The following is a 25800-nucleotide window of genomic DNA, read 5'->3' as shown; positions in this document are numbered from 1 at the left end:
TCATGTTTTTACACCTATTTTCCACATGTAGGTACTTCTAAAATGAGCTCCATTATGCCTTGGGACCTGTTTACCAAAAATGCACATTAATGCATTAGACTGCACTAATACAGTAGCAAACTTTATTAAATCTAGGCTTTGCTGATCAAAGGGTCTGCACCAGTGATATTAAGAACTTATTGAGGGTAACGTATGAGAGATATAAGGCAGTTTTCTGAAGTTACTAAGGAAGATTTACTGAGTCCTTGTTGATCTGCAGTGTACTAGCCAAGTGTTTTGAGGAAGCATAAATGGAGATTGATAGTCTTCTATTTTAAAATATTATCCATAGAAGCTCAGTATAGTTAGGAAAGAATTGCCTACAGATGAGGCAACCAGTAAGATGCATTATTAGAACTGTAATACTGTCATTATGACTTTCTGTAACCCTTGTAGGGGAAAAAGAGTGTTTATTTATTTTTGCAATCTTGATATTGTGTCTACCTCAAAGACATTGTTTGAGTAGTATGAATTACAACATTAGTAGCGTAAATCTCCTGGAACTCTGTTGCATAAATCTATAACAAGTTTTATGGAGTACACAATCATTATTGTGCTTTAACATGGCTGTTTCTCTTGTTTCGTCTTCTAGTCATCCCTTCCCTCGTGTGTTCAGTTACTGCAGTCGGAACCAGCTGATGAGTTACTTCCAAAAAGGAGGGGGAATGTGTCTCTTCAACATGCCGGACACAAAGGAACTAGTGGTGGGGAAGAAATGTGGCAACGGGTTCTTGGAAGAAGGAGAAGAGTGTGACTGTGGGGAGCTGGAGGTACTCCCTGTCTCATACCATTCACCAAGAAGCTTGCAAGGGAGTTAATACTCCATTAATGTAGTTGGTCAAGCAGGGGAAGTAACTGCAGCCATAGGCGCCCGGTATAAGAGGCTTGGGGAGGCTACGCCTCCCCAGCCACAGCAGGATGGATCAGCTGTTTCTATAGAAATGCTAAATAGTAGTAGTAGTAGTTCTCCGGTGAGTCCAATCTTAAATAGCAGCAGCTGCAGTGAAAGCCGTCTGTAGCCTTTTGTAACCAGTTGTAATTTGATTACCTCCTGGGAGAGCAGAGCAGGGGGGGTTGGCTGGACTTGTCCTGGATTGCCATGGAGATATTTAACTAGGCTGAATTCCTGCACATGAGCACTTCATACTAAAGAGAGTTGCACTGACCCCTGAAATTTTAAAAGTGCTAAAAATAAGTTTTAAAAGTATTTGAAAGATCATTTTATTTTCATTATAGTGTTTGGAATATGTCCACTTTGAGAATCAGGTGCTCAACATTAAAAGTTTATATTTATTTACTTATGTATGGCATTTTATCCCACATTAAACATGAATTAGGATGTTTTGTGGCTCTACATGAGAATTGTGATATTATGATCATAAGTACATAAGTACATAAGTAGTGCCATACTGGGAAAGACCAAAGGTCCATCTAGCCCAGCATCCTGTCACCGACAGTGGCCAATCCAGGTCAAGGGCACCTGGCACGCTCCCCAAACGTAAAAACATTCCAGACAAGTTATACCTAAAAATGCGGAATTTTTCCAAGTCCATTTAATAGCGGTCTATGGACTTGTCCTTTAGGAATCTATCTAACCGCTTTTTAAACTCCGTCAAGCTAACCGCCCGTACCACGTTCTCCGGCAACGAATTCCAGAGTCTAATTACACGTTGGGTGAAGAAAAATTTTCTCCGATTCGTTTTAAATTTACCACACTGTAGCTTCAACTCATGCCCTCTAGTCCTAGTATTTTTGGATAGCGTGAACAGTCGCTTCACATCCACCCGATCCATTCCACTCATTATTTTATACACTTCTATCATATCTCCCCTCAGCCGTCTCTTCTCCAAGCTGAAAAGCCCTAGCCTTCTCAGCCTCTCTTCATAGGAAAGTCGTCCCATCCCCACTATCATTTTCGTCGCCCTTCGCTGTACCTTTTCCAATTCTACTATATCTTTTTTGAGATACGGAGACCAGTACTGAACACAATACTCCAGGTGCGGTCGCACCATGGAGCGATACAACGGCATTATAACATCCGCACACCTGGACTCCATACCCTTCCTAATAACACCCAACATTCTATTCGCTTTCCTAGCCGCAGCAGCACACTGAGCAGAAGGTTTCAGCGTATCATCGACGACGACACCCAGATCCCTTTCTTGATCCGTAACTCCTAACGCGGAACCTTGCAAGACGTAGCTATAATTCGGGTTCCTCTTACCCACATGCATCACTTTGCACTTGTCAACATTGAACTTCATCTGCCACTTGCACGCCCATTCTCCCAGTCTCGCAAGGTCCTCCTGTAATCGTTCACATTCCTCCTGCGACTTGACGACCCTGAATAATTTTGTGTCATCGGCGAATTTAATTACCTCACTAGTTATTCCCATCTCTAGGTCATTTATAAATACATTAAAAAGCAACGGACCCAGCACAGACCCCTGCGGGACCCCACTAACTACCCTCCTCCACTGAGAATACTGGCCACGCAATCCTACTCTCTGCTTCCTATCTTTCAACCAGTTCTTAATCCATAATAATACCCTACCTCCGATTCCATGACTCTGCAATTTCTTCAGGAGTCTTTCGTGCGGCACTTTGTCAAACGCCTTCTGAAAATCCAGATATACAATATCAACCGGCTCCCCATTGTCCACATGTTTGCTTACCCCCTCAAAAAAATGCATTAGATTGGTGAGGCAAGACTTCCCTTCACTAAATCCGTGCTGACTTTGTCTCATCAGTCCATGTTTTTGTATATGCTCTGCAATTTTATTCTTAATAATAGCCTCCACCATCTTGCCCGGCACCGACGTCAGACTCACCGGTCTATAATTTCCCGGATCTCCTCTGGAACCCTTCTTAAAAATCGGAGTAACATTGGCTACCCTCCAGTCTTCCGGTACTACACTCGATTTTAGGGACAGATTGCATATTTCTAACAGTAGCTCCGCAAGTTCATTTTTTAGTTCTATTAATACTCTGGGATGAATACCATCAGGTCCCGGTGATTTACTACTCTTCAGCTTGCTGAACTGACCCATTACATCCTCCAAGGTTACAGAGAATTTGTTTAGTTTCTCCAACTCCCCCGCTTCAAATATTCTTTCCGGCACCGGTGTCCCCCCCAAATCCTCCTCGGTGAAGACCGAAGCAAAGAATTCATTTAATTTCTCCGCTACGGCTTTGTCCTCCTTGATCGCCCCTTTAACACCATTTTCGTCCAGCGGCCCAACTGACTCTTTGGCCGGTTTCCTGCTTTTAATGTATCTAAAAAAATTTTTACAATGTATTTTTGCTTCCAACGCTAATTTCTTCTCAAAGTCCTTTTTTGCCCTCCTTATCTCCGCTTTGCATTTGGCTTGGCATTCCTTATGATCTATCCTGTTACTTTCAGTTGGTTCTCTTCTCCACTTTCTGAAGGATTGTTTTTTGGCTCTAATGATTTCCTTTATCTTACTGTTTAGCCACGCCGGCTGACGTTTAGTCTTTTTTCCCTTTTTTCTAATACGTGGAATATATTTGTCCTGAACCTCCAGGATGGTGTTTTTAAACAGCATCCACGCCTGATGCAAGTTTTTTACTCTGCGAGCTGCTCCTTTCAGTCTTTTTTTCACCATTTTTCTCATTTTGTCGTAATCACCTTTTCTATAGTTAAACGCTAGCGTACTTGATTTCCTAGTTTCACTTCCTTCAATGCCAATATCAAAACCGATCATATTATGATCACTGTTATCAAGCGGCCCTCGTATCGTTACCCCCTGCACTAGATCATGAGCACCACTAAGTCTAGTATTTTTCCTTCTCTTGTCGGCTCCTGAACTAGCTGTTCCATGAAGCTGTCCTTGATTTCATCAAGAAATCTTATGTCCCTTGCGTGTACAGATGTTACATTAACCCAGTCTATATGCGAGTAATTGAAATCCCCCATTATTATTGTGTTGCCCAGTTTGTTTGCGTCCCTGATTTCCTTTAACATTTCCGCATCCGTCTGTTCGTCCTGGCCAGGCGGACGGTAGTACACTCCTATCACTATCCTTTTCCCCTTTGCACATGGAATTTCAATCCACAGTGATTCCAAGGAGTGTTTTGTTTCCTGCAGAATTTTCAATCTATTTGATTCAAGGCTCTCGTTAATATACAATGCTACCCCTCCACCAATCCGATTCACCCTATCACTACGATATAATTTGTACCCCGGTATGACAGTGTCCCACTGGTTATCCTCCTTCCACCAGGTCTCAGAGATGCCTATTATATCTAATTTTTCATTTAGTGCAATATATTCCAACTCCCCCATCTTATTTCTTAGGCTCCTGGCATTCGCATATAGACATTTCAAACTATGTTTGTTGTTCCTAAGTACATCATGCTTAGTACTTGACAGTATTAATTGGCAATCTTTTGTCTGATTTTTATTGTTATTTAAAGATACCCGACCTACTACAATCTCTTTTGCAACCTCACTATCAGGATACTCTATCTTCCCTGTTATGGTGATATCTTTGAAAGATACCTTATCCCGAACCATGCTCTTTTGAGCAACTGTCGGCCTTCCCCCCATTTCTAGTTTAAAAGCTGCTCTATCTCCTTCTTAAACGCCGATGCCAGCAGCCTGGTCCCACGTCATATTGTTGACGGTCTGCATTTTCCGTATGGGTCATGGTATGTTGGTGTATTAGGTTCTGCCCAGTGTAATATTTATGGTACAGTAAGGTTCTGAGTGTGTTTTTGCACAAAGTTGTGCATAGTGTTTTGCAGTTGAGTGACCGTGGTTAGAATATGCTTTGCGCAACCACTTTTTTCTTTGACATATGATACATATCTAATATCTAAATTTAATAAAAGGTATTAATTGTGGCTTTTATTTTTATTTATTTATTTTTTCTGTGTGTTATCAGACAATTATGGATTTAAGCTCCACCCCTGGCCCTACCCCTAACCCCACCCCCTTTAGCCTCCCCAAACAGTTGGGCCACCGACCGCCTATGACTGCAGCTGACAAGAAAAAAGTTCTTCTAAGCTCTATTTGTACAGTTATTTTATTCAAATAGGAATCCTCACACCTTGAACTGTTCACAACAGGCCATTGTTCCTCACCCGCAGGAGGTATCAGATTCCCAGGATCTAAGGCAGCTCTAGGGATACTTTACCAACCTCTTTTTCCTGCAGCAACAGTAGTACCTGAAGTGCTTCAGCTTCTCCCAGGGCTTTTGCTCAGTATTTGACCTTCCCACCACTTAATAGTATTACTGAAGCTATCTAGGTTTTCTTTAGCTGTTCTACCCAAACCTTGGCTTTTTACACTAACCGCTCCCTCTCCAAGTTTCCAAGTGTATTAAGAGCTTCTATGCTGCCGGCAAATCTCTCCTAATTGCACCCTTCTCCTCCATCGCTAACTCCAGACTCCGCTCCTTCTATCTTGCCACACCTTATGCCTGGAATAGGCTTCCTGAGCCATTACGTCTAGCTCCATCCCTGGCTGCCTTCAAATCCGGGCTAAAGGCCTACCTGTTTGATGCTGCTTTCGACTCCTGACTTGTAACTTTTATCTTATCCTTATGTGTCCTTCTGTCTGTCCTTCCCTTATCCTTTTTGGTCCTGTCTGTTTGTCCTGATTTAGATTGTAAGCTCTTTTGAACAGGGACTGTCTTCTTCATGTTCAATTGTAAAGCGCTGCGTACGACTGGTAGCACTATAGAAGTGATTTATAGTAGTAGTAGTAAATGTAAACAGGGAGAGGTTGAGAAAGCAGAATGACAGAATGTGAGGGGAAGAGGGGATGAAGTGCAATATTTGATAGGAAAGCTGGGTGAGAAAGCACAAAAGGATAGGGTTGTGTGATCCAGGCCGGCAACCAGTGCCCATATAAGTGCAATGCTGGGCATTGTTAATTGTAGGCATCAGTGAAGAGGAAAGTCTTGAGGTCAGTTTTGAACTTTTGAAGGGAAGATGAGAGTTGAACATGGGATGGCAATTTGTTCCAGAGTTTGGGGCCTTGGACTAAAAAAAAATGATTTGTATGGTGTCATAAGTAATTTCCTGAAAAGTAGGAACAATGAGCTGGTTATGGTGAGATGACTTAAGTGTACGAGAAGGGCAATAAGGGGTCAAAAGACAGGATAGATATGCAGGTTTGCCAGAGGCATGAATTTTGTATACAAGGAGCAACATCTTATAGGTTATTCGATGGGTCAGTGGTAGCCAGTGTGCTGCTTTTAGCAGTGGGGTAACATGATCAAATATTTTATGTCCAGTAATTAGTTTGATAGCTGTGTTTTGTACCAATTGTAGTCGTCTGAGATCTTTCACATCTTTGTATAATGCATTGCAGTAATCAAGGTGGCTAATTATTAGAGAATATATGAGGATATTAATGGCTGAGGGATTTAAAAGTGTTTTCATGGAATGAGTGATACAAAGTTTATAGAATGAATGTTTAATTACAGCAGAAATCTGTGGGGTAAATGAGAGTGTAGACTCAAAAATGACCCCTAGAATTCTTGTATGTACATAACCGAGTTGGATAGGTATCTAAACGTTGCTTTGGGTTGACCTGTAAAGAGAAGGATCCTAGATTTGTCAGGGTTTAACACAAGCTTATTTTCATTTAGCTAATCAGTTACCTTGGATAGTCTGTGGTTGATATTTTTTATCTGCAAAGAGTCTGATGGGTCCAGTGTGCATAGTACCTGGATATCATCACGTAAACATATGGTGTAAAATCAGGGGATTGTAAAAGTGTTAGAAGGGGTGCAAGAAAAGTATTGAAGAGTGGGGGGGGGGGGGGCAAGAACTGACCCCTGTGGGACCCTGGATAGGAGTGAGAAAGGTTGTGATATAGAGCTATTGCTTTGAATTGTGTAGGGACGATCAGACAAATAGGAGGAGAACCATTGGAAAGCAGCGTCTCTTAGTCCAACTTGATGAAGCCTGTCAAGAAGGATGGCATGATCGATGACATTGAATGCTACTAATAAGCCAATGGAGAACAGAAGTACTGATTTGGATTGATCCAGATGATAGTAAATATAGGTCGTAATACCAAGTAGAGATGTTTCGGTACTGTAGTGCGTTCTGAAGCCCATTTCGTTTGGGTGTAGGGCTAAAGTTTTGTCTATGAAGTCAAGCAGTTGAGAATGAACAATGGATTGTACTATTTTAGCTATGAATGGAGGATTTGCAATTGGATGCTAGTTATTACAGTAGTGAACGGATTGCATATGATCCTTGATATCAGCATCACAGGACTCTTTGCTTGCTTATCTTAGGGGCAAAGAGTAAGGAAGTCATATCAACAGTGAAGGAGGGAGGAGGACTAAGTCAGCCTTAGCCCCAATAACATTTGGAGAGGGTAACAATAGCCCCTTCTGCCTACCCAGTTGGGAGTCAAGGAGTAGCCTAATGGTTAGAGCTGCAGACTTTGATCCTGGAGAACTGGGTTTGATTACCACTGCAGCAAATTGTGACTCTGGGTAAGTCACTTAACCCTCCATTGCCCCAGGTACAAATAAGTACCTATATATACCATGTAAACCGCTTTGAATGTAGTTGTAAAAAAAATACACACACACAGAAAGGTGGTATATCAACTCCCATTCCCATATCCTGAGTTATGCCTATGGCCCTTATCCTGACCATTACCCATTATCTCTGCAGATAACTTGTCTCCTCATCTCTAGCTCACAGACAGGAGATGTTTCTTCTGGGGCACTGAGTTACCTTACTCTTGGAGCTGTGAACCTCCCTTACTGCATGCAACAGTGCTGCCAGCAAGGACTTTAGCAGCAGGTCTCTCCATGCTACTGTAGCTTCTCTCTCTCTCTCTCTCTCTCTCTCTGTCTCTGAGGAAAAACTTAGGGTGTTTTTCAAATCCCCAGTTACAGCCTGGACTGAACCACATAGGGTCTCACTTCAGGGGTTTTCCTGGGGCATACCACTGCTTAGCAGTAGAACCATACAAATTTGGTACAGCTCAATGCAATATCATCTCTGTAAATAGCAAGAGACACCAGAGGCTGAGCAAATAATAACACATGCATAGTCCTATGGATTCAATAAAATAGTACATTTTGGGATCAACACACAAACACACACAATTATCAATATTGTATTTTGGAAGCCAAAACAATACTTAGATTGCTTAGCTCCCCAGAGAGAAGGTTTGTGTGTGTACTGTTCGTGCAAATCACACAATGTTATAAGGCCTTTTGCTGCAAATAAAGCAAGCTTTATACATGGAAAAAGTGGTATAAAATGACTTCCATTTTGTGAAAGTACAATTCTTTCAACTGAAGGACAACAAAGCCCTTGTATCAATGATTTCCTTGAAGACTATCTACAAGTGTCATTTTCTCTGAATACTTGTCACTTCTGAACTAGCAGTTTGGCATCAGAGTTAATGGGCTGGAGCCTGACTGGCTACTGCTGTCCTCCTGCACTTTTCACAGTAACCCTAGAACCTCTTATTCAATAAAGATCTCTCTTGGTTCAGACATTCTTTACTATCATGTCTACAGGCTAGAGGAATCTTTGCATTGTTTGGGCAGCTTAGTTGGAAACAGTTGTTCTGCTCTGATTCTGTGTTTTGTTCTTCCCCCTATCTTCCGGTTCTTAAGGAGACACCAAATCGAGTCTCTTCATGCTTTTGTCCTATATTGCCCTTTGTAAAGTGATCCAGCATTGCACTTGAGGGGATGCAGAATCCTGATCAAGCTGCCCTAGCATCTCTGAGAGCAGCACCTGAATGGATCAGCCTTCTGCTCACTCCTCTCCTGCCCCCCCCCCCCCCCCAGCTAGTTTTAAAATGATGAACGCCCAGCTGGGAAAACATCATCAAGTGTATATTTCTCTTGCTCAGGAATATCCTGGTATGGGGCTTGTCCTGCCAGCACAGTCAAGATAAGATAAACTAATGGGAAGGATCCAGCACAAAATAAATAGAATGACAGCCACAACATGGTTTTGTACAGATGTTTTTACTTACAACAAAAATAACTTTCTAAGGACAAGTGCTTTAAAAAGACTAAGGTTAAAGAGGGATTACAGGGTACAGGGAACACAGCATCTCCCTCTCACACATCTACTTTGATCCTCTCAGATGAATTTTCCATAAACGAACTACACCGGCAGCCCAGGGTGAGCTTGGCACCTCCTCTTATAGAGCATACACACACAGGCTGAGCAGCACTGTGTCTACCTCAAGCGTCAACACTTCTGGCTAACTACTACTACTACTACTTATCATTTCTATAGCGCTGCTAGACGTACGCAGCGCTGTACACTTGAACATGAAGAGACAGTCCCTGCTCGACAGAGCTTACAATCTAATTAGGACAGACAAACAGGACAAACAAGAGATAAGGGAATATTAAAGTGAGGATGATAAAATAAGGGTTCTGAACAAGTGAACAAGGGTTAGGAGTTAAAAGCAGCATCAAAAAGGTGGGCTTTTAGCTTAGATTTGAAGATGGCTAACCGGACTTTGAAGAAGAAAGATAGCAATAGGTCCAAGGACTGCAAACATGATAGCCCAAAACAGAGCAAAGAACAGGAAAGAATGCTACCATATATAGATTAGAGAGGGGACCAGAAACCACAGCATGAAGGCAGGTCCAAAAACCCCACTCCTGATTTCCTGCCAGCATGGGTTGGCTGAATTACCCTCCAGTTGGGATTTTGGCACTGGAATGCGGGGATGACTGCAGACAAAGCATCTCCTTGCTCTTTGGTTTCATTTTCTGTCCCATTTGCCCCTACCACTGTCTCTCAGATTTCATGTAGTTGCTGTATCACATTTGGGTTGCTTCTCTTTCCACTGAAGGTACATGATGCCACTAGGGGTGCTGACAACAGATTAATGCTGATCACATACACGGAGGTGGCATCGGTTTATTTTGAGAAGTCCTCAGAATACAGCTAGCCTGCCCACTAAAACTCAGCACTTACTACATTCTGATATTTAACAAGGGCATGATGTCAGAATGTATCCTTTCCCACCAAAATGTCAGCAAGGGTTAGGAGATTTCAGCAGTATTTTTGAGCAGTGATGAGCAGTTTCTGATCTGCCCCTGGTGGGGCAGCAGGAGGTAATGGAGAGAAAACAATACTAAGATGGAAAATACAGTAACAAATAATCCATTAAGAAACTAGATCCAGGCCTTGTCATCAAGGTTTTGCTTTGTTTTAATGTACAGTGAATACCGGTGACTAGGCAGTGGCTTTCTTTACCAGATTCTGATGGTTAAGTAAGAGTGGTAATATCATCTGAGACTGCGCTATAATGATATCTTTGCTATGTGATATAGTGGTCAGTTTTTATTTGGCTCATTCTAGTAAAAAGTGAAGCCATAGAGAAAAGAGGCATTTCAGGGAATAGAGGAGACCAGAGGAAGCAAAAGATGCAGGAGGCTTTGGAGTTTCATATCCTCCCATGCAGGAAAAGCAGATGGGAAGTCTTTAGGAACCTTTGTACTCATGGATGCTGTGGCTTAGATCCTTATAAGAAGCAATATGTGCCAGTGAATTGTTTCAGTGGTCATTTGAGTGCAATGTATGCGGGATAAGCGCTAAGAGGGGAGATGCTTGTTCTTATGATTCTAGTGAGTGTTGGAGCTATCTGTTATGTTTTATGGTTTTATAATTATACTATTCATTTATTATGCTGCTTGATAATATGCACTTGTGATCAGTCTAGAACACTTCGTTCGATCTGACAGATTCTAAGTAAATAAAATAAAATGCAAGGATAAGACAGGCATTGACTAACATGACTAGAGTTAGTAGTGCTGTGGGTACTGTAGTGTACATATCTCTAATTCTGCAGAGCACTTAGGGGTGAATTCTATATATGGCATTAATAAAATCAGCACCAAAAAAAGCACTATTCTATAAGCCATGCTTACAATTAGCTACGGTTTATAGAATACTGTTTACGCATGGGAATCATGCCTAGCTGTAGGTGTGGCCATTTGCACCAACTACACCGCGGTGCAAATAGCATGTGTAAATAATAGAAATGCTCTTGTTCTGCCCATGACCTCCCATTTCTGCGCCCGCTGTTTTTACTCATGCGTAAATTCTAATTAAATCTAATAAATGCCAATAATTGCTTGTTAACAAGCCGATTATTGGTGCTAATGAGCTCATTATTTAATTAAATTGGGTGCACAAATTGAGCAAGCGCTCCTATTTGTGCGTGCAACTTTTGGTGACCTTTATCGAATTTGGGGGGTAATTTGTAAGGATCTGTCTGGTTTTAGATGGCAAGAAGGCACATAAATGTGGTATTTTACTCATTTATGTCCTGACGTCTTATAGAGTACCAACCAGTGGAAAAGTAAGCCTCTTGATTTGATGGTATGTACTTTGCTGGTAGGCATGGGTGAAGTTTGGCTGGAGTGCAAGCAGAGCACACAGGCATGCACATAAATTCTAGAATACTGTAGCTTATGCTCATTCTAGCTCACAACTAGATGTGGGCATTTACACTAGCTATATGGCTGATGAAATGCTCACTTTCTAATACTGCTTCTTGTGATACCCCAGGCAAAGTTTGTGGAGTGGCCCTTTGAATAACACAGTCAAACAGTTATATAAATGTGAAATAAATGTATTTGTTTGTTTGTTTATTTTTACATTTATACCCCAAATTATTCTGAACATACTCAAGTTCAGTGTGGCTTGGAACATACAAAAGCATGAAACAATGTATATAATGCTGAGAAATCCAAAATACCTCTGACTGATTTTATCCTTCGAAGAGCAAAAAGAAACCCTTTTAAGAAATGCAGAAATCTGATTAGAAAATGACAAATTAGAATCAATCAAAACATCTAGATATTTGAAACAATCAACAGGAGTTATAGGTTCACCAAATAGTACTGGTGTTAAAGAGGGAACTGAGATTTGGCCCGTGAGCCAACAAACAGTAGTCTTGTTTTTAAAATTTAAAATTAGGTGGTGATCACAAAACCAGAGAGAAGCTCTATCCAGACATGATTGCAAAGAAGACAAATCAAGAGCAGTAATCGATACATAGTGGATAAGTAAGATATCATCTGCATAAAAATACATACTCATTCCCAAAGATTGAATTATATGTGCTAGAGGGCTCAAAAAGATATTGAAAAGAGCCGGTGAGAGTTTCAACCCCTGTGGGACTCCACAAGATATAAAGCAAACATTTGATTGTTCACCCTGACTGCACACCCTAAATGAGTGATCCTTTAGAAAAAAAGGAAAACCGCTTCAAAACTGTACCTCCAATCCCAATCTCTTTAAGATGGCACAATAGAAAGTCTTGGTTAACCACATTGAATACGGCTGACAAATCGAGTGAGACAGCTAATGCAATCAGACCTTTGTCAAGTGTACGATGAACTTGGCTTAAGAGAGAGGTTAGGACTGATTCTGTACTAAAACCTATCCTAAACCTTGATTGCCATGGGTGAAGAATCAGTGATGATTCCAGGTGATTCTGAATTTGTAAGAAAACTATATTCTCAATCCATTTTGCGAAAAATGGCAAATTAGAAATGGGACGTTAATTGACTAACAAGTCTTGATCAAAACCGGGATTTTTCAAAATGGGCAGAATTATTGCAGGTTTAAGAAAACTAGGGATGTAACCGTTTTCCAAAATGTTTATAATAAGATGAGCTATCAGGATAAGGTTTAACAAAGAATAAGACAATGGGTTCAGGATGCATGTAGTAGTGTTCATTCCCATAAGGGTTTTTCGCAATAAATCTTGAGATGGAAGGCTAAAAGAGGTCCACTGAGAATTAGGTGGTACCGTGAAATCTGTAATAGACACTGGCTGGGAATTAACAAAAACATACTTCAGTGAAGTTATCTTGCTAACAAAATACAGAGCAAGGGAATTAGGAGAAGTCTGTTCTAGGTCTCTAAGCCAGTCCTGCTAAAACCAATCCTCAAAAAAAGCCCATAGGTAGTCAGGTTTCAGGATACCCTTAATGAATATGCTTGTGATATACTTGCATGAGCAGCCTCTAATATATGCAAATATATTTCAGCATTTTAAAAGGGTTACCCTGAAACTCAACTGGCTAAAGGGCCCCTGAAAACCAATTTAGGCAGCAGTGCTCTAAGCCAGCACTAATGCCATATTAACACTTTTGTGCTGTCGACTGAGAACTCTTACTGAGGCATGGTTGGTTCCAACAAAATTATTTACTATTTAACTTATGCCTGAGTACGATTTGAGTGAAGAGACTTATTCACCGCCTTGAGTGAATTCCTTCAAAAAGGCAGTAAATAAATCCTAATGAATAAAAAATAAATAAATTCAATACAAAAGTTTTCCATATGCACAGGGCCTTCATTATAAGGTTGCTTCCTCATCCAGTTTTGCTTATCTCTTTGCACAAATATGGAATGCTCTTCCTATTCAAATTAGGGGCCCTGTTTACTAAGACATGCTAGCGTTTTTAGCATGAACCTAAGATTAGCACGTGCTAAATGCTGGAGACACCCATATATTCTTGTGGGTGTCTTTAGCATTTAGCGTGTGCTAAAAACGCTAGCATACCCATAGCGCTGCTTAGTTAACAGTGCCCTAAAACAGTTACAAAATATGATCTATTCAGAAAACATTTAAAGGCTTTCTTTTTAAAGAAATTTTTAGTATAGATTTATTTGGAATGCGTATGTTTTTTTGGTTTTCTCCAGTGATTGTCTGGATCTGTTACTGTGTTGTCCGCAAAGAAGTCAAATGATATTGATTTATTTGTTACATTGTATCCCACATTTTCCCACCTATTTGCAGGCTCAAAGTGGCTTACATAATACCATAGAGGCAATCGCCTTTTCCGGTACTGAAACAAATACAGAGAGTTGTAGTAGACGAATAAGGTTCATGTGTTATAGGCACATTGGGGAATCATAGAGGGGAAGAGTTGCGTAGAGTCTATTACGAGCTTTGGTTTCATTGTGTTGCGAAGTTTAGGCACTAGGTTGGGTCAGATGGGTATGCCTTTTTGAACAGGTTGGTTTTTAGTGCTCTCCAGAAGTTCAGGTGGTCGTACATGGTTTTCACGGCTTTTGGTAATGCGTTCCACATTTGTGTTCTTATGTAGGAGAAGCTGGATGCATAGGTTGATTTGTATTTGAGTCCTTTGCAGCTTGGGTAGTGGAGGTTTAGATATTTTAAGAGAATATTGGTATCAGTATTGAATAAAGTCCAGGGTCTTAATAAATGTTTCTGTGTTGCTATTCTTTAATAAACCATTCATCACCTACAGTTAATTAAGGACTTCTGATAAGAAAGAAAATACTGAAAGTCTTACCTTCTGCATTCTTTCCACAGGAGTGTACTAACCCTTGCTGCCATGCACACAACTGTACATTAAAGGAGGGCGCCCAGTGTGCCCATGGTGACTGCTGCCAGTACTGCAAGGTAATCGGGTCTACCATCTTTCATCTCAATTCATACATCTTCACCAGTCTGCCAGCAGAGTGACCCAGGTGACTGACTGGACACCACTAATACCAAATGATGTGTCCCACAAAACACCTTCATGAGACATCACACACTCTGTCATTTACTATAAAACACAAAGCCACATCTATGCTCCGAGGTTCAGGTGCTTGAGACTGGTGCCACTGTCACCAAATGGGCATCCTATCACTCGCTTTGTATGCATCTCAATGTCCCTCTTTAAAAGCCAAAATTAGCAACCTGGAAAAGCATCCCATAACCTCTCTAAATTTCCAACTGCACTGTTAGCTTGAATGGTTTAACAGATGAATGTTCGCACAGGTCCAGAGAACTGCCTTTTGGCCCCAATATATATTAATATAGCTTATATAAAATAGCTTTTTGGGACATAAATAGGCCTAATTTCCAAGGCTTGCTGTCTTCACCGTGAGTTCTGTAATTCATTTCATTCTGGCATTAAGTGATCCTTAAACTTGAGCTTGGTCTGATTATCACTTTTTCCTTTACCTTTATGTCAGCTGAAGACAGCTGGCACCATGTGCAGGGAGCCATCTGGATCATGTGACCTGCCCGAGTACTGCACAGGTGCCTCACCATATTGTCCCACCAACGTGTACCTGCTGGATGGCTCCACATGTGCATACGGGGAAGCATACTGTTACAATGGAATGTGCATGACACATCAGAGCCAGTGTGTCCATCTCTGGGGATCAGGTAATCATGTTGTTATAGACCAGAGGTGCTGGAGGGAAGCAAAGCAGCAGAATGAGGAGGTTGGGTGTGATCATGAGATTAGCACAGCCTATATTTCTAATATATGGATAAACAGCTGGTTTGTGGCTTCTTGAGCACTGGAACTGGGTTGAGGGGGAACCCTGGAACTCAGATACCAAGAAAGCAAATGTAGAATGCTTTGTTTCAGCAAATGATAAGAAATTTGTGAGCTCCAGCAAACATCTTGTATCTAATTCAGCCTGCGACTATTCACAGTTAATTAGTTCACCGAGATGTTCCTTTTTCTCTAATCACAAATTCTGTACCTTTGCATGTGACGCTGCACAACAGTATCAGTGTGCTGACATGGAGAGTTGGACATACAGTGGGGGAAATAAGTATTTGATCCCTTGCTGATTTTGTAAGTTTGCCCACTGACAAAGACATGAGCAGCCCATAATTGAAGGGTAGGTTATTGGTAACAGTGAGAGATAGCACATCACAAATTAAATCCGGAAAATCACATTGTGGAAAGTATATGAATTTATTTGCATTCTGCAGAGGGAAATAAGTATTTAATCCCTCTGGCAAACAAGACCTAATACTTGGTGGCAAAACCCTTGTTGGCAAGCACAGCGGTCAGACGTCTTCTGTAGTTGATGATGAGGTTTGCACACATGTCAGGAGGAATTTTGGTCCACTCCTCTTTGCAGATCATCTCTAAATCATTAAGAGTTCTGGGCTGTCGCTTGGCAACTCGCAGCTTCAGCTCCCTCCATAAGTTTTCAATGGGATTAAGGTCTGGTGACTGGCTAGGCCACTCCATGACCCTAATGTGCTTCTTCCTGAGCCACTCCTTTGTTGCCTTGGCTGTATGTTTTGGGTCATTGTCGTGCTGGAAGACCCAGCCACGACCCATTTTTAAGGCCCTGGCGGAGGGAAGGAGGTTGTCACTCAGAATTGTACGGTACATGGCCCCATCCATTCTCCCATTGATGCGATGAAGTAGTCCTGTGCCCTTAGCAGAGAAACACCCCCAAAACATAACATTTCCACCTCCATGCTTGACAGTGGGGACGGTGTTCTTTGGGTCATAGGCAGCATTTCTCTTCCTCCAAACACGGCGAGTTGAGTTCATGCCAAAGAGCTCAATTTTTGTCTCATCTGACCACAGCACCTTCTCCCAATCACTCTCGGCATCATCCAGGTGTTCACTGGCAAACTTCAGACGGGCCGTCACATGTGCCTTCCGGAGCAGGGGGACCTTGTGGGCACTGCAGGATTGCAATCCGTTATGTCGTAATGTGTTACCAATGGTTTTTGTGGTGACAGTGGTCCCAGCTGCCTTGAGATCATTGACAAGTTCCCCCCTTGTAGTTGTAGGCTGATTTCTAACCTTCCTCATGATCAAGGATACCCCACGAGGTGAGATTTTGCGTGGAGCCCCAGATCTTTGTCGATTGACAGTCATTTTGTACTTCTTCCATTTTCTTACTATGGCACCAACAGTTGTCTCCTTCTCGCCCAGCGTCTTACTGATGGTTTTGTAGCCCATTCCAGCCTTGTGCAGGTGTATGATCTTGTCCCTGACATCCTTAGACAGCTCCTTGCTCTTGGCCATTTTGTAGAGGTTAGAGTCTGACTGATTCACTGAGTCTGTGGACAGGTGTCTTTCATACAGGTGACCATTGCCGACAGCTGTCTGTCATGCAGGTAACGATTTGATTTGGAGCATCTACCTGGTCTGTAGGGGCCAGATCTCTTACTGGTTGGTGGGGGATCAAATACTTATTTCCCTCTGCAGAATGCAAATAAATTCATATACTTTCCACAATGTGATTTTCCGGATTTAATTTGTGATGTGCTATCTCTCACTGTTACCAATAACCTACCCTTCAATTATGGGCTGCTCATGTCTTTGTCAGTGGGCAAACTTACAAAATCAGCAAGGGATCAAATACTTATTTCCCCCACTGTACACGGCATGCTGCTGCATGGTACTTTCTAACACATTTTGTTGGATTGTATTAGCTGGAAGGCACATCACTCGCAATGAACAGCTGAATTTGTCTTTAAATCATTCGCTGCGTTTAGTAAAATGCTGTCCCAGGATGAACTGTAGTGCTACAGCAGTAGTAAATCAATACCATTTTAGAATTAAAAATCTTGTAAATTTTCAAGACAGTTTTACCCAGAGTCAGTGCTTCCAACAATATATTATATATATATATCTGATTGGTCATTTAAATTGGATGTTACCGTATTATTTTACTAGACAAAATACAAGATCACAATTGTAGGTATCTAAAAAATTGTGAAGTAACATAAATTTGCTTTGTAGTTGTTCAAAGGAAATTAGTTTATGGTTTAACAACACATCTCTTAGGCCCCGATGCTGAAAACTCCAGCGCTGTTCCGAATAACACGTAAAAATACCACCGGAACAATGCAGAAGAACAATACCCTAATGCTCAATGCTAATGAGATGCAAATATAGGCATGCTCATAGCACAGAGCATTAGGGAGTTCTGCATGAGGATTGTGCTTTGACCCAGGAGGATTGTGCTTGGCGCATGCGCAGAAGATTTCCATGGTAATCTCAGCTCCTGTGCGCAAGCACCTGGTAAAACCCGAATGTGAATTACACATTGGTGTCTGTTTTCTGCAGCCTAAATATAAGCGTTTTTAATTTTAATTTTTTTTTTTTAGCTTGGACGCTTATATTTAGACACAAGAAACAGACTCCAATGTGTGTTTTCACTTTGGGTGTTTTTAATATTATTTTTAGAATGGAAGCTTAAATTTAGATGCAGGAAACAGATGCCAACGTGTGTTGTCAGATTTTGCAAAAAGAAGCATGAGAGAAGCATGAGAATCATGAAAAAATCCTCTCTTCCAACACCCTAACGCAGTGATGGGCAACCTTTTGAGCTTGATGTGTCAAAATTCGCCAAAAAACCGAGCATAACTCAGGTGGTGTGTCACTTCGAGAAAAATCACTGCTACTAGGACCGCCCCCGGGCCCCCCCCCACCCGAGATCGCTGCCCCCTACCCGAGATCGCTGCCCACCCAAGGTCGCTGGGCCCCCCCCCTCCACCCGCTACCAGGCCCAGAACTAACCTTAAAGCCTCCTTTCACGTCGCAGCAAGCAGCAGCAGGGCAGACCTCTCCTCCTTCCTTCTGTGCTCCGCCCTCGCGGACGTTACGTCAGGCGAGGGCGGGACACGGAAGGAAGGAGTGGCCTGCCCTGCTGCTGCTTGCTGCGACGTGAAAGGAGGCTTTAAGGTTAGTTTCCGGGAGCGAGGAGGGAGGGCGGACCCAGTGCATTTTTTGTAGAAAAAAAGGTGCCGGTACTCATTATGGGTGGGGTCACCACATATGGCTCCACCCCTATGATAGCCATACCCACATTAGCCACACCCCTTATATCAGCCATGGCGCATATAAACAGACATCATTGAAAATATACTAGTATAGGAGAAAAACAATAACTTGTGATTTTTTTTCATTATAAATCATTTCTGTAAGATGTTACAGCTCCAGTATACCCAGTGCAAAATAAGACAACAGATGTAAATTCTGAAATTGGACAAATTCCAAACACTAAAATGAAAATAAAATAATTTTTTTCTACCTTTGTTGTCTGGTGATTGTTTTCTATCCATACTGGTCCAAGTGTCTGATTCTGCTGCTCTCTATCTGTTCTCTTAACTCCGTTTCCAGGGCTTTCTTTCCATTTATTTCTTTACTTTCCTCCTTTCTTCTTCCATGTCCAGCATTTCTCCTCTCTCCCCGCCAACCCCTCCATCCATCCATGTCCAGCAATTCTCCTCTATCTCCTGCTCTGCTCTCCTCTCCATCCATTTCCAGCATTTCTCCTTCCTCTCCTGCCATCCCATCCATGTGCATCTCCTTCCTATCTTCCCTCCCCTCCATCCATGTCCAGCATGTCTCCTCTCCCCTCCCCTCCCATGTCCAGTGATTCTCCTCTCTCCCCTGCCCTCCTCTCCTATCCAAGTCCAGCAATTCTCTCTTCCCTGCCTTCCCCTTCCATCCATGTCCAGCAATTCTCTATTCTCCTCTCTCCTCTGCCCTACTATCCCATCCCCTCCATGTCCAGCGATTCTCTTTTGCCCCCTATCCTCCCCCTCCCTTCAATGTCCAGTGACTCGCCCCAGCCTCCACCTACCCCTGAGATCATTCAAACCCCAGCCCCACTTGCCCAGCCCCACTTGCCCATACACACATACTCCCAGCCCTACTTGCCCACACACAAACCACCAGCCCTACTTGCCCACACACACACACACCCCAGCCCCACTTGCCCACACACACCCCCAGCTCCACTTGCCCCCACACACACACCCCCAGCCCTACTTGCCCACACACACACATCCTCAGCCCCACTTGCCCACACACACAGACCCTCAGCCCTACTTGCCCACACACACACCCCAGCCCCAATTGGCCACACACACCCCCCCAGCCTCAATTGGCCACACAACCCCCCAGCCCCACTTGCCCACACACACACACACACCCAGCCCTACTTGCCCACACACACCCCCCAGCCCCAATTGGCCACACACCCCCCAGCCCCACTTGCTCACCCTCCCCTGCTCACTCCCTGCTGTTTGCACCGACCCCTGCCTCGTAAAACTTATTTTTTCGCGAACCGGCAGACTGAAGAAATAAAACAAACAGCTGACAGGCTTGCCTCCTTCGATCGCGTCGGCCGCTTCCTTTCCCTGCATTCTGAGCGCGTCCCGCCCTCCTCTGATGTCATTTCCTTTCCTCGAGGGCGGGACACGCTGAGAATGCAGGGAAAGGAAGCGGCCGACGCGATCGAAGGAGGCAAGCCTGTCAGCTGTTTGTTTTATTTCTTCAGTCTGCCGGTTCGCGAAAAAATAAGTTTTATGAGGCAGGGATCGGTGCAAACAGCAGGGAGCGAGCAGGGGAGCACTGGGTGGACCACACTGCGGCGGCGCCACGTGTCATCGAAAATGACTACACGTGTCAGTGCTGACACGCGTGTCATAGGTTCGCCATCAGGGCCCTAACGCCTGCTCCAACCTGGCGTTATTTTTTGCAGCAGAAAGGCAATTTTGTTTCAGACGCTCTTTTCTGAGCATTGGGGAGGAATACAAAATTATCTCATTAACATGCAGGAGCAAACAAGTGCACAGATGAACAATGCAAGTAGCATGCCAATTGCATTGTTCATCTGTGCACTTGTTTGTTCCTGCATTCTGGGCCTCTGAACATTCTGCGCAGTTAAATATTGGCGCTGGTACGGCTCTAATGGCCTCTAGCGCCTGCATTTACTTTTGAGCATCGGGGCCTTAGTGTATAAATACCACACTGAATCCATTCAGACCAACATATAGGTTTGTTATTAATATAAAACATGTGATTGTTCTACCGTGAAGCATCAAGTGAAGCATTAATTGGACGAATGAGAATACTGTCAAATTTTCTTATAGATATAAAGGCACTGTGAAAAATATCACATTCAACATTAGTAGGTTTAGGAAATAAAGAGGCCCTTTTACTAAGCCACGGTAAAAAGTGGCCTGCGGTAGTGTAGGCCCGTGCCAGACCAGTTTTTACCGCATCTATAAAATATGGCTTTTTTTTAATGGGACGGGAGAAGGGCCTGTGGTAAAAATGAAACCAGCACATGCCCAAAACCAGCCTGAGCCCTTAATGCCACCCATTGAGCTAGTGGTAAAGGCTCACACGCTACACGGGTGGTAATTGGCACGTGAACGCATAACAGGAAATAAATAATTCATTCATCCACGCATTATGGGCACGTGCCAAATCTGAAATTACTGCCAGGAGGGCGCACTGGCCTGGTGGTAGTCTCATTTGGGCATGCGCTGTACACGCATAGAGCCTACCGCGACTTAGTAAAAGGGCCCCTAAGAGTCAATTCTATGTAGTAAGGATAGTGAGCCTGAAAGGGCGTGCTCCAAGGGCAACCAAATCGAAGGGGAAGGCAGTGAATGCTCAGCAGCCCACCAGGGTGCTGCAAGAAGTAGAAACACATAAATATAATTCTCAAAATTAGAAAATAACACCTCCAGATTCTCTCGTAGATCTTAATTAATTAAGAGCAATTCTTGGAAGTTTATTGTTCCATAGAAAGTATTTTATCAATGTTATGGAAAAAACTGTGAAGAAGTAAGTAGGGAAGCATAGGGATAACATAAAGTACCTGGTGGGGGGGGGGGGGGGGCAAAATCATTTTTATACTATCTAGTATTCCCCATCATGAAAGATGCACGGGGATCCAATTGGAACATGATGTTTTTAAATTTGTTTTAAGATACATGTAATGTTAATATCAATAGTCTCATTAATCGGTGCTTTAAAAGTCAAACCCTAATACTTTAAGCTATTCCTACACTAACAGAGAGGTAAAGAAGGGCAAAACACATTAAGCGGTAACACTTCCATCTTGGACCAGTTAATCGTGTAACCAGATAGTGAACCAGGTTGCTCAATTAAATGAAAACGTTTTGGGGTAGAGGTTTCAGGAGAAAAAAATATGAAATAAGCAGACAGTTTAGTAGTTTGACCAGCTATCTCTACACCTTCAGTGGACTGGTGTATAGATGTAAGTAGCTAGGTATAATTTTTGACAGCCGATCCGCTAGGATTTTGGCATATATTTTGCAGTTTTAGTTTAGAAGAGATATGTAACTGTGTTTTGTAGCAACAGAGGGTCTCAACCAGATTTTTTCCAGGACTATAATAGTGATTTCAGTAAAAACTTTCTTTCTTTTTTTTTTTTTTAGTAGAAACACAAGGAGCAGCATAGTTGTAGAAATCAGTGCTCAGGTCGTCATTCCCTGGGCTTTTGTTTCTCTTCAGATATGTAATAGCTGCACAGATTTCAGGAATTGTGAAGGGTAAATTAAGAGGTTTGGCCATATCAGCAGATAATGATGGTTTAAGTAATGAGTTAAGAAAGTTGTTTTTGCAGTGGTGCTTGGAGACCTGTCCCAGTGCTAGCTGCACTGCCACCTGGTGGAAACGTTGGCTTGGAGTAGCCTTGCTAGAGCCAGCTTCAGTTGGGATGTGAAAGCCTGAAATTGCTTGGCAGCTCAGACTATGCTTGGCTGTCAGAGAAAGTAGGGTCTGTTCATAAAGTTAGCAAAGGGTCTTTAACTATAAGCTAGAAATGCATATGGTCATCAAACATCCTCATTGACAGTGCTTTGAATTGTACCAGTAAATTTAATCAGATCTTTTTCACCCAGTCAAAGTTAGGTGCCATTTATCAGGGCTGCACACACTAAAATGTGCATAGACGGCATGGTAGCTCTTTGTCTGTATTTATCACATCGCTGCTGTACATTCAGGAAATGGTGAATCCCAACCGAAGGACAGGTGAGTCGGTCCTGATTTTTCCATGACTGCTTCTCAGCATTCTGGGATTATGTCAATGTAAAAATCTATAACCCAGGAGTTAGAAAGCCAGGACTGATTCAGGTGTTCCTCATAATCCTTTTGGTTTGGTTCTTTACCTCAAAAGGCAGTTTGATGGTTGTCCATGTTTCTCAGATTGATGTTTATATTTTGAGTGTAGGTGCCTGGCCTGCCCCAGATGCTTGTTTCCAAGATGTGAACACGGCTGGAGATGCATATGGCAACTGTGGCAAGGACAGCCAAGGTCACTATATGAAGTGTGACAGGAGGTAGGTAACCTCGGTGCATCCTAATTCTAGCCAATAGGTGTCACCATTGATCAGTGGCTGGAACCCCCTTCTCCACCCCCACCCCCCACCCCCCAGGGTCTGTGAACAATTCCTTCACAGCATCTCCAGCCCTGGCCAATTTGGGATACAAAATTTGTAATGGAAATTGAACCCCACTGTTATGCTGATACACCAAGCTAATATGCCCTCTCACAGTCATGTTTCAAAGTCATTGTTCCCTTTAGAAACAAATATCATAATCCCCATTAGTAGAAGTTGCACAGTGCCTAGGACTGAGCACTGCTCTGAGAAGCAGAGTTCAGGAATGAAACCTACACAACCCATCTTTTTTATATTATTAATAGTCACCTTTTTTTATTTAATAGACCTATATAAAACATTGGAGTGAATTTTTATCAGCTGTGTATCTGCATATACGGATAAGTTATCCATATGTGTTTAAGTAAATATTGAATGAAATATGTCCATATGACTTACCAATATCTTTATCCCTCCTATTTCTGTGGTAAAGATTTAGTAAACAGATACATTTGTTTACCATCCCCAACATCCTCTCTAATCCCACCCTACTTTATATTGATAGCCAAAAGTTATATTTTATGCATTTACACAACCAGCATCCAGCTGGTCACATAGAGTTCCTTTTGAAATTGACTCCTCTATTAACAACAACAAAAACAACTATTCTAGCCCATGTTTCTTTCTTTTAAAATTCATAATGTAACCCCAGTAGGTAGGAAATGCTTCTTCGTAATTGCATTGTCTGTTTGCCTTTTTTGTTCTTTGGGTTTATCTCACTCTGTATGCAAATAGTCACAGTTTGACTGCTTCCTGGTGGTGACTTCAGTAGCGGAAAAGATAAAAGGCATAGTTGCTTTTTGATTGGGCAAAAGCCACATAAAAAACAATCACTGAAATATAGTACTATGTAATCAGACCATATACTCTTTAAAGGCTGGAAATGTTTGACTCTGTTTTCATTATATACAGATGAAATGAAATTTTTGCCGAAAATCAAGCCTCTCTTTAGAATATCTACCTTTTCTTAGCAGACACTTTGTAGGAATATTGTGTGATCATGCTCTCCAAAGCATATTACTTTCTATATTAATCTTGAGCCTTCAGTCACCTTCATCATTATTTTTCTCTAGGGATGCCAAGTGTGGGAAGATCCAATGCCAGAGTTCAGCAAGTAAACCCAAAGGAACCAACACTGTTTCCATGGATACCACTATCCGGTTCAATGGTCGAGAGGTGAAATGCCGAGGTACTTTCACATATACCACAAAGGAGGAGGAAGGAGACCTGTCCGACCCTGGGCTAGTGTTGACAGGGACGAAGTGTGGAGATGGAATGGTAAGGAGACTTGTAGAGCTGTGGATGACTCCAAAGTCAGAATTCAAAGTGTAATGATGGGATTACCAAGATTAGTTCTGAGTCATCAGGGAGTCCTGGCTCTGCCCAATTTCTCCTATGGACTTCTGGTTCCAGTTTCACTCGAGAAACAAGACTACATATAGATGCAATAGTGCCAACCCATGAGCCTGTCCTTCAAGACCTGAAGCCATCTGGTAACACTAGAACAAAATTTGGTCATGAGCAGCACTAAAAGTATTTATGTAAAATATATTGGGGTCAATACTCAGCCCATGACAGTCAGAGGGTTTTAAGCTGCTTTTGGCCACGGGCTGCATTGATCCCAGGTATTCAATTTTGGGCAATGATTGGGCCCTGGTATTGACCATCCGGGTTACAGGGGTCACCCGGAAGCAAATTGTATACTGGCGGATATTCAGACAAGTGTCTGTTTAGCTTGGTGGATAAAGTGAGGTCAGCCTTTTTTCTGTCCAAACTTTAGACACTTACTTAACTGGTTAGCGGACTGAATAGAGCTGCTAACTGGTTAAATACTGACTCTGTACAAGTTCCGCTCATGGACTGCACCAGCACGAACCAGACAGTGCCTGGGTGATCGCAGTGCAACTACCCGCGTAAGTGCTGCTGAATATTGCCAGATGGACAGCTCCGTGGGGTTTAACCAGGCAGGAGCCTTTCTTGCCTGGTTAAATCCTTGTGAATATCAACCCATTTTTACAACCAATTTAAGCATTTGGTTAATTGCTAAGGTTCAACAATGATGGCATCGCATTGACAGAAATGCAATATGAAAACTTTTTCAGGAGCTCATTCACACCATTGAAAATGTAGCTTCCAGAAATGTATTCCCTATAGTGTAATTTCTGGCACTGGAGGAAGATAATGCAGCTGTTTGCTTAGGATAGGGTGATAATTTCCTGCATTCCAGAAAGATTTGTGGTGTGTGCACTTGCACAGGATTACCTAGTCCTGTCATAGAGAAGTACCATTCCTCATTGTCCTAGCCAGCCAAGGAACAGAGGGAGAATAATGTGTTAGTTGATATCATCCTATATAGGGGCTTATTGTGAGATCAGCTTTCTAATATTCTCTGAGGCTGATACAGAAAGCTGTGTGTTAGCACTGAAGTTCAGCACAGGGGGTTTCTAATGCCCATGTTTAAAAAATGGGCTCCCAATGAAATCAGCAGATTATGTGGCACTAAGCTATACACAAAAAATGTGTACTCATGTGCTGGACATATGCACCCAGGGGTCTGCACTAGCGACAGCTACATTTGGCACACTAGAAAACTGTGTGAGCACTCGGAGTTGCTTGCAAGTGCGTCCACATGTGTGCTGGAATGTTATTTTGCACATAGAGTTTTTGTGAGAATGTTTTTTATGGGAAGAGTGGCATTTCATCGTATGCACAGATATATGCACATGGAATTCTGGGTGCTGAAATACACAATTTTTGCAAATACCACAGTCAAG

The 25800-nt window shown here is 42.4% G+C and overlaps 1 protein-coding gene across 1 annotated transcript in view; it reads left to right on the top strand.

Annotated features, from left to right (window-relative positions):
- LOC115461247 (disintegrin and metalloproteinase domain-containing protein 33-like) overlaps window positions 1-25800 on the top strand; it is a 365631-nt gene that overhangs the window by 306633 nt on the left and 33198 nt on the right. The window contains exons 12-16 of the mRNA XM_030190948.1: window positions 632-809; window positions 14375-14464; window positions 15025-15220; window positions 22819-22927; window positions 24100-24304. Of these exons, the coding sequence (XP_030046808.1) occupies window positions 632-809; window positions 14375-14464; window positions 15025-15220; window positions 22819-22927; window positions 24100-24304 (778 nt within the window). The remainder of the gene's footprint in view (window positions 1-631; window positions 810-14374; window positions 14465-15024; window positions 15221-22818; window positions 22928-24099; window positions 24305-25800) is intronic.

Source organism: Microcaecilia unicolor, chromosome 2, assembly GCF_901765095.1.
Source record: "Microcaecilia unicolor chromosome 2, aMicUni1.1, whole genome shotgun sequence".
NCBI classification, from domain to species: Eukaryota; Metazoa; Chordata; class Amphibia; order Gymnophiona; family Siphonopidae; genus Microcaecilia; species Microcaecilia unicolor.
This window is presented reverse-complemented; position numbering and strand designations above follow the sequence as displayed.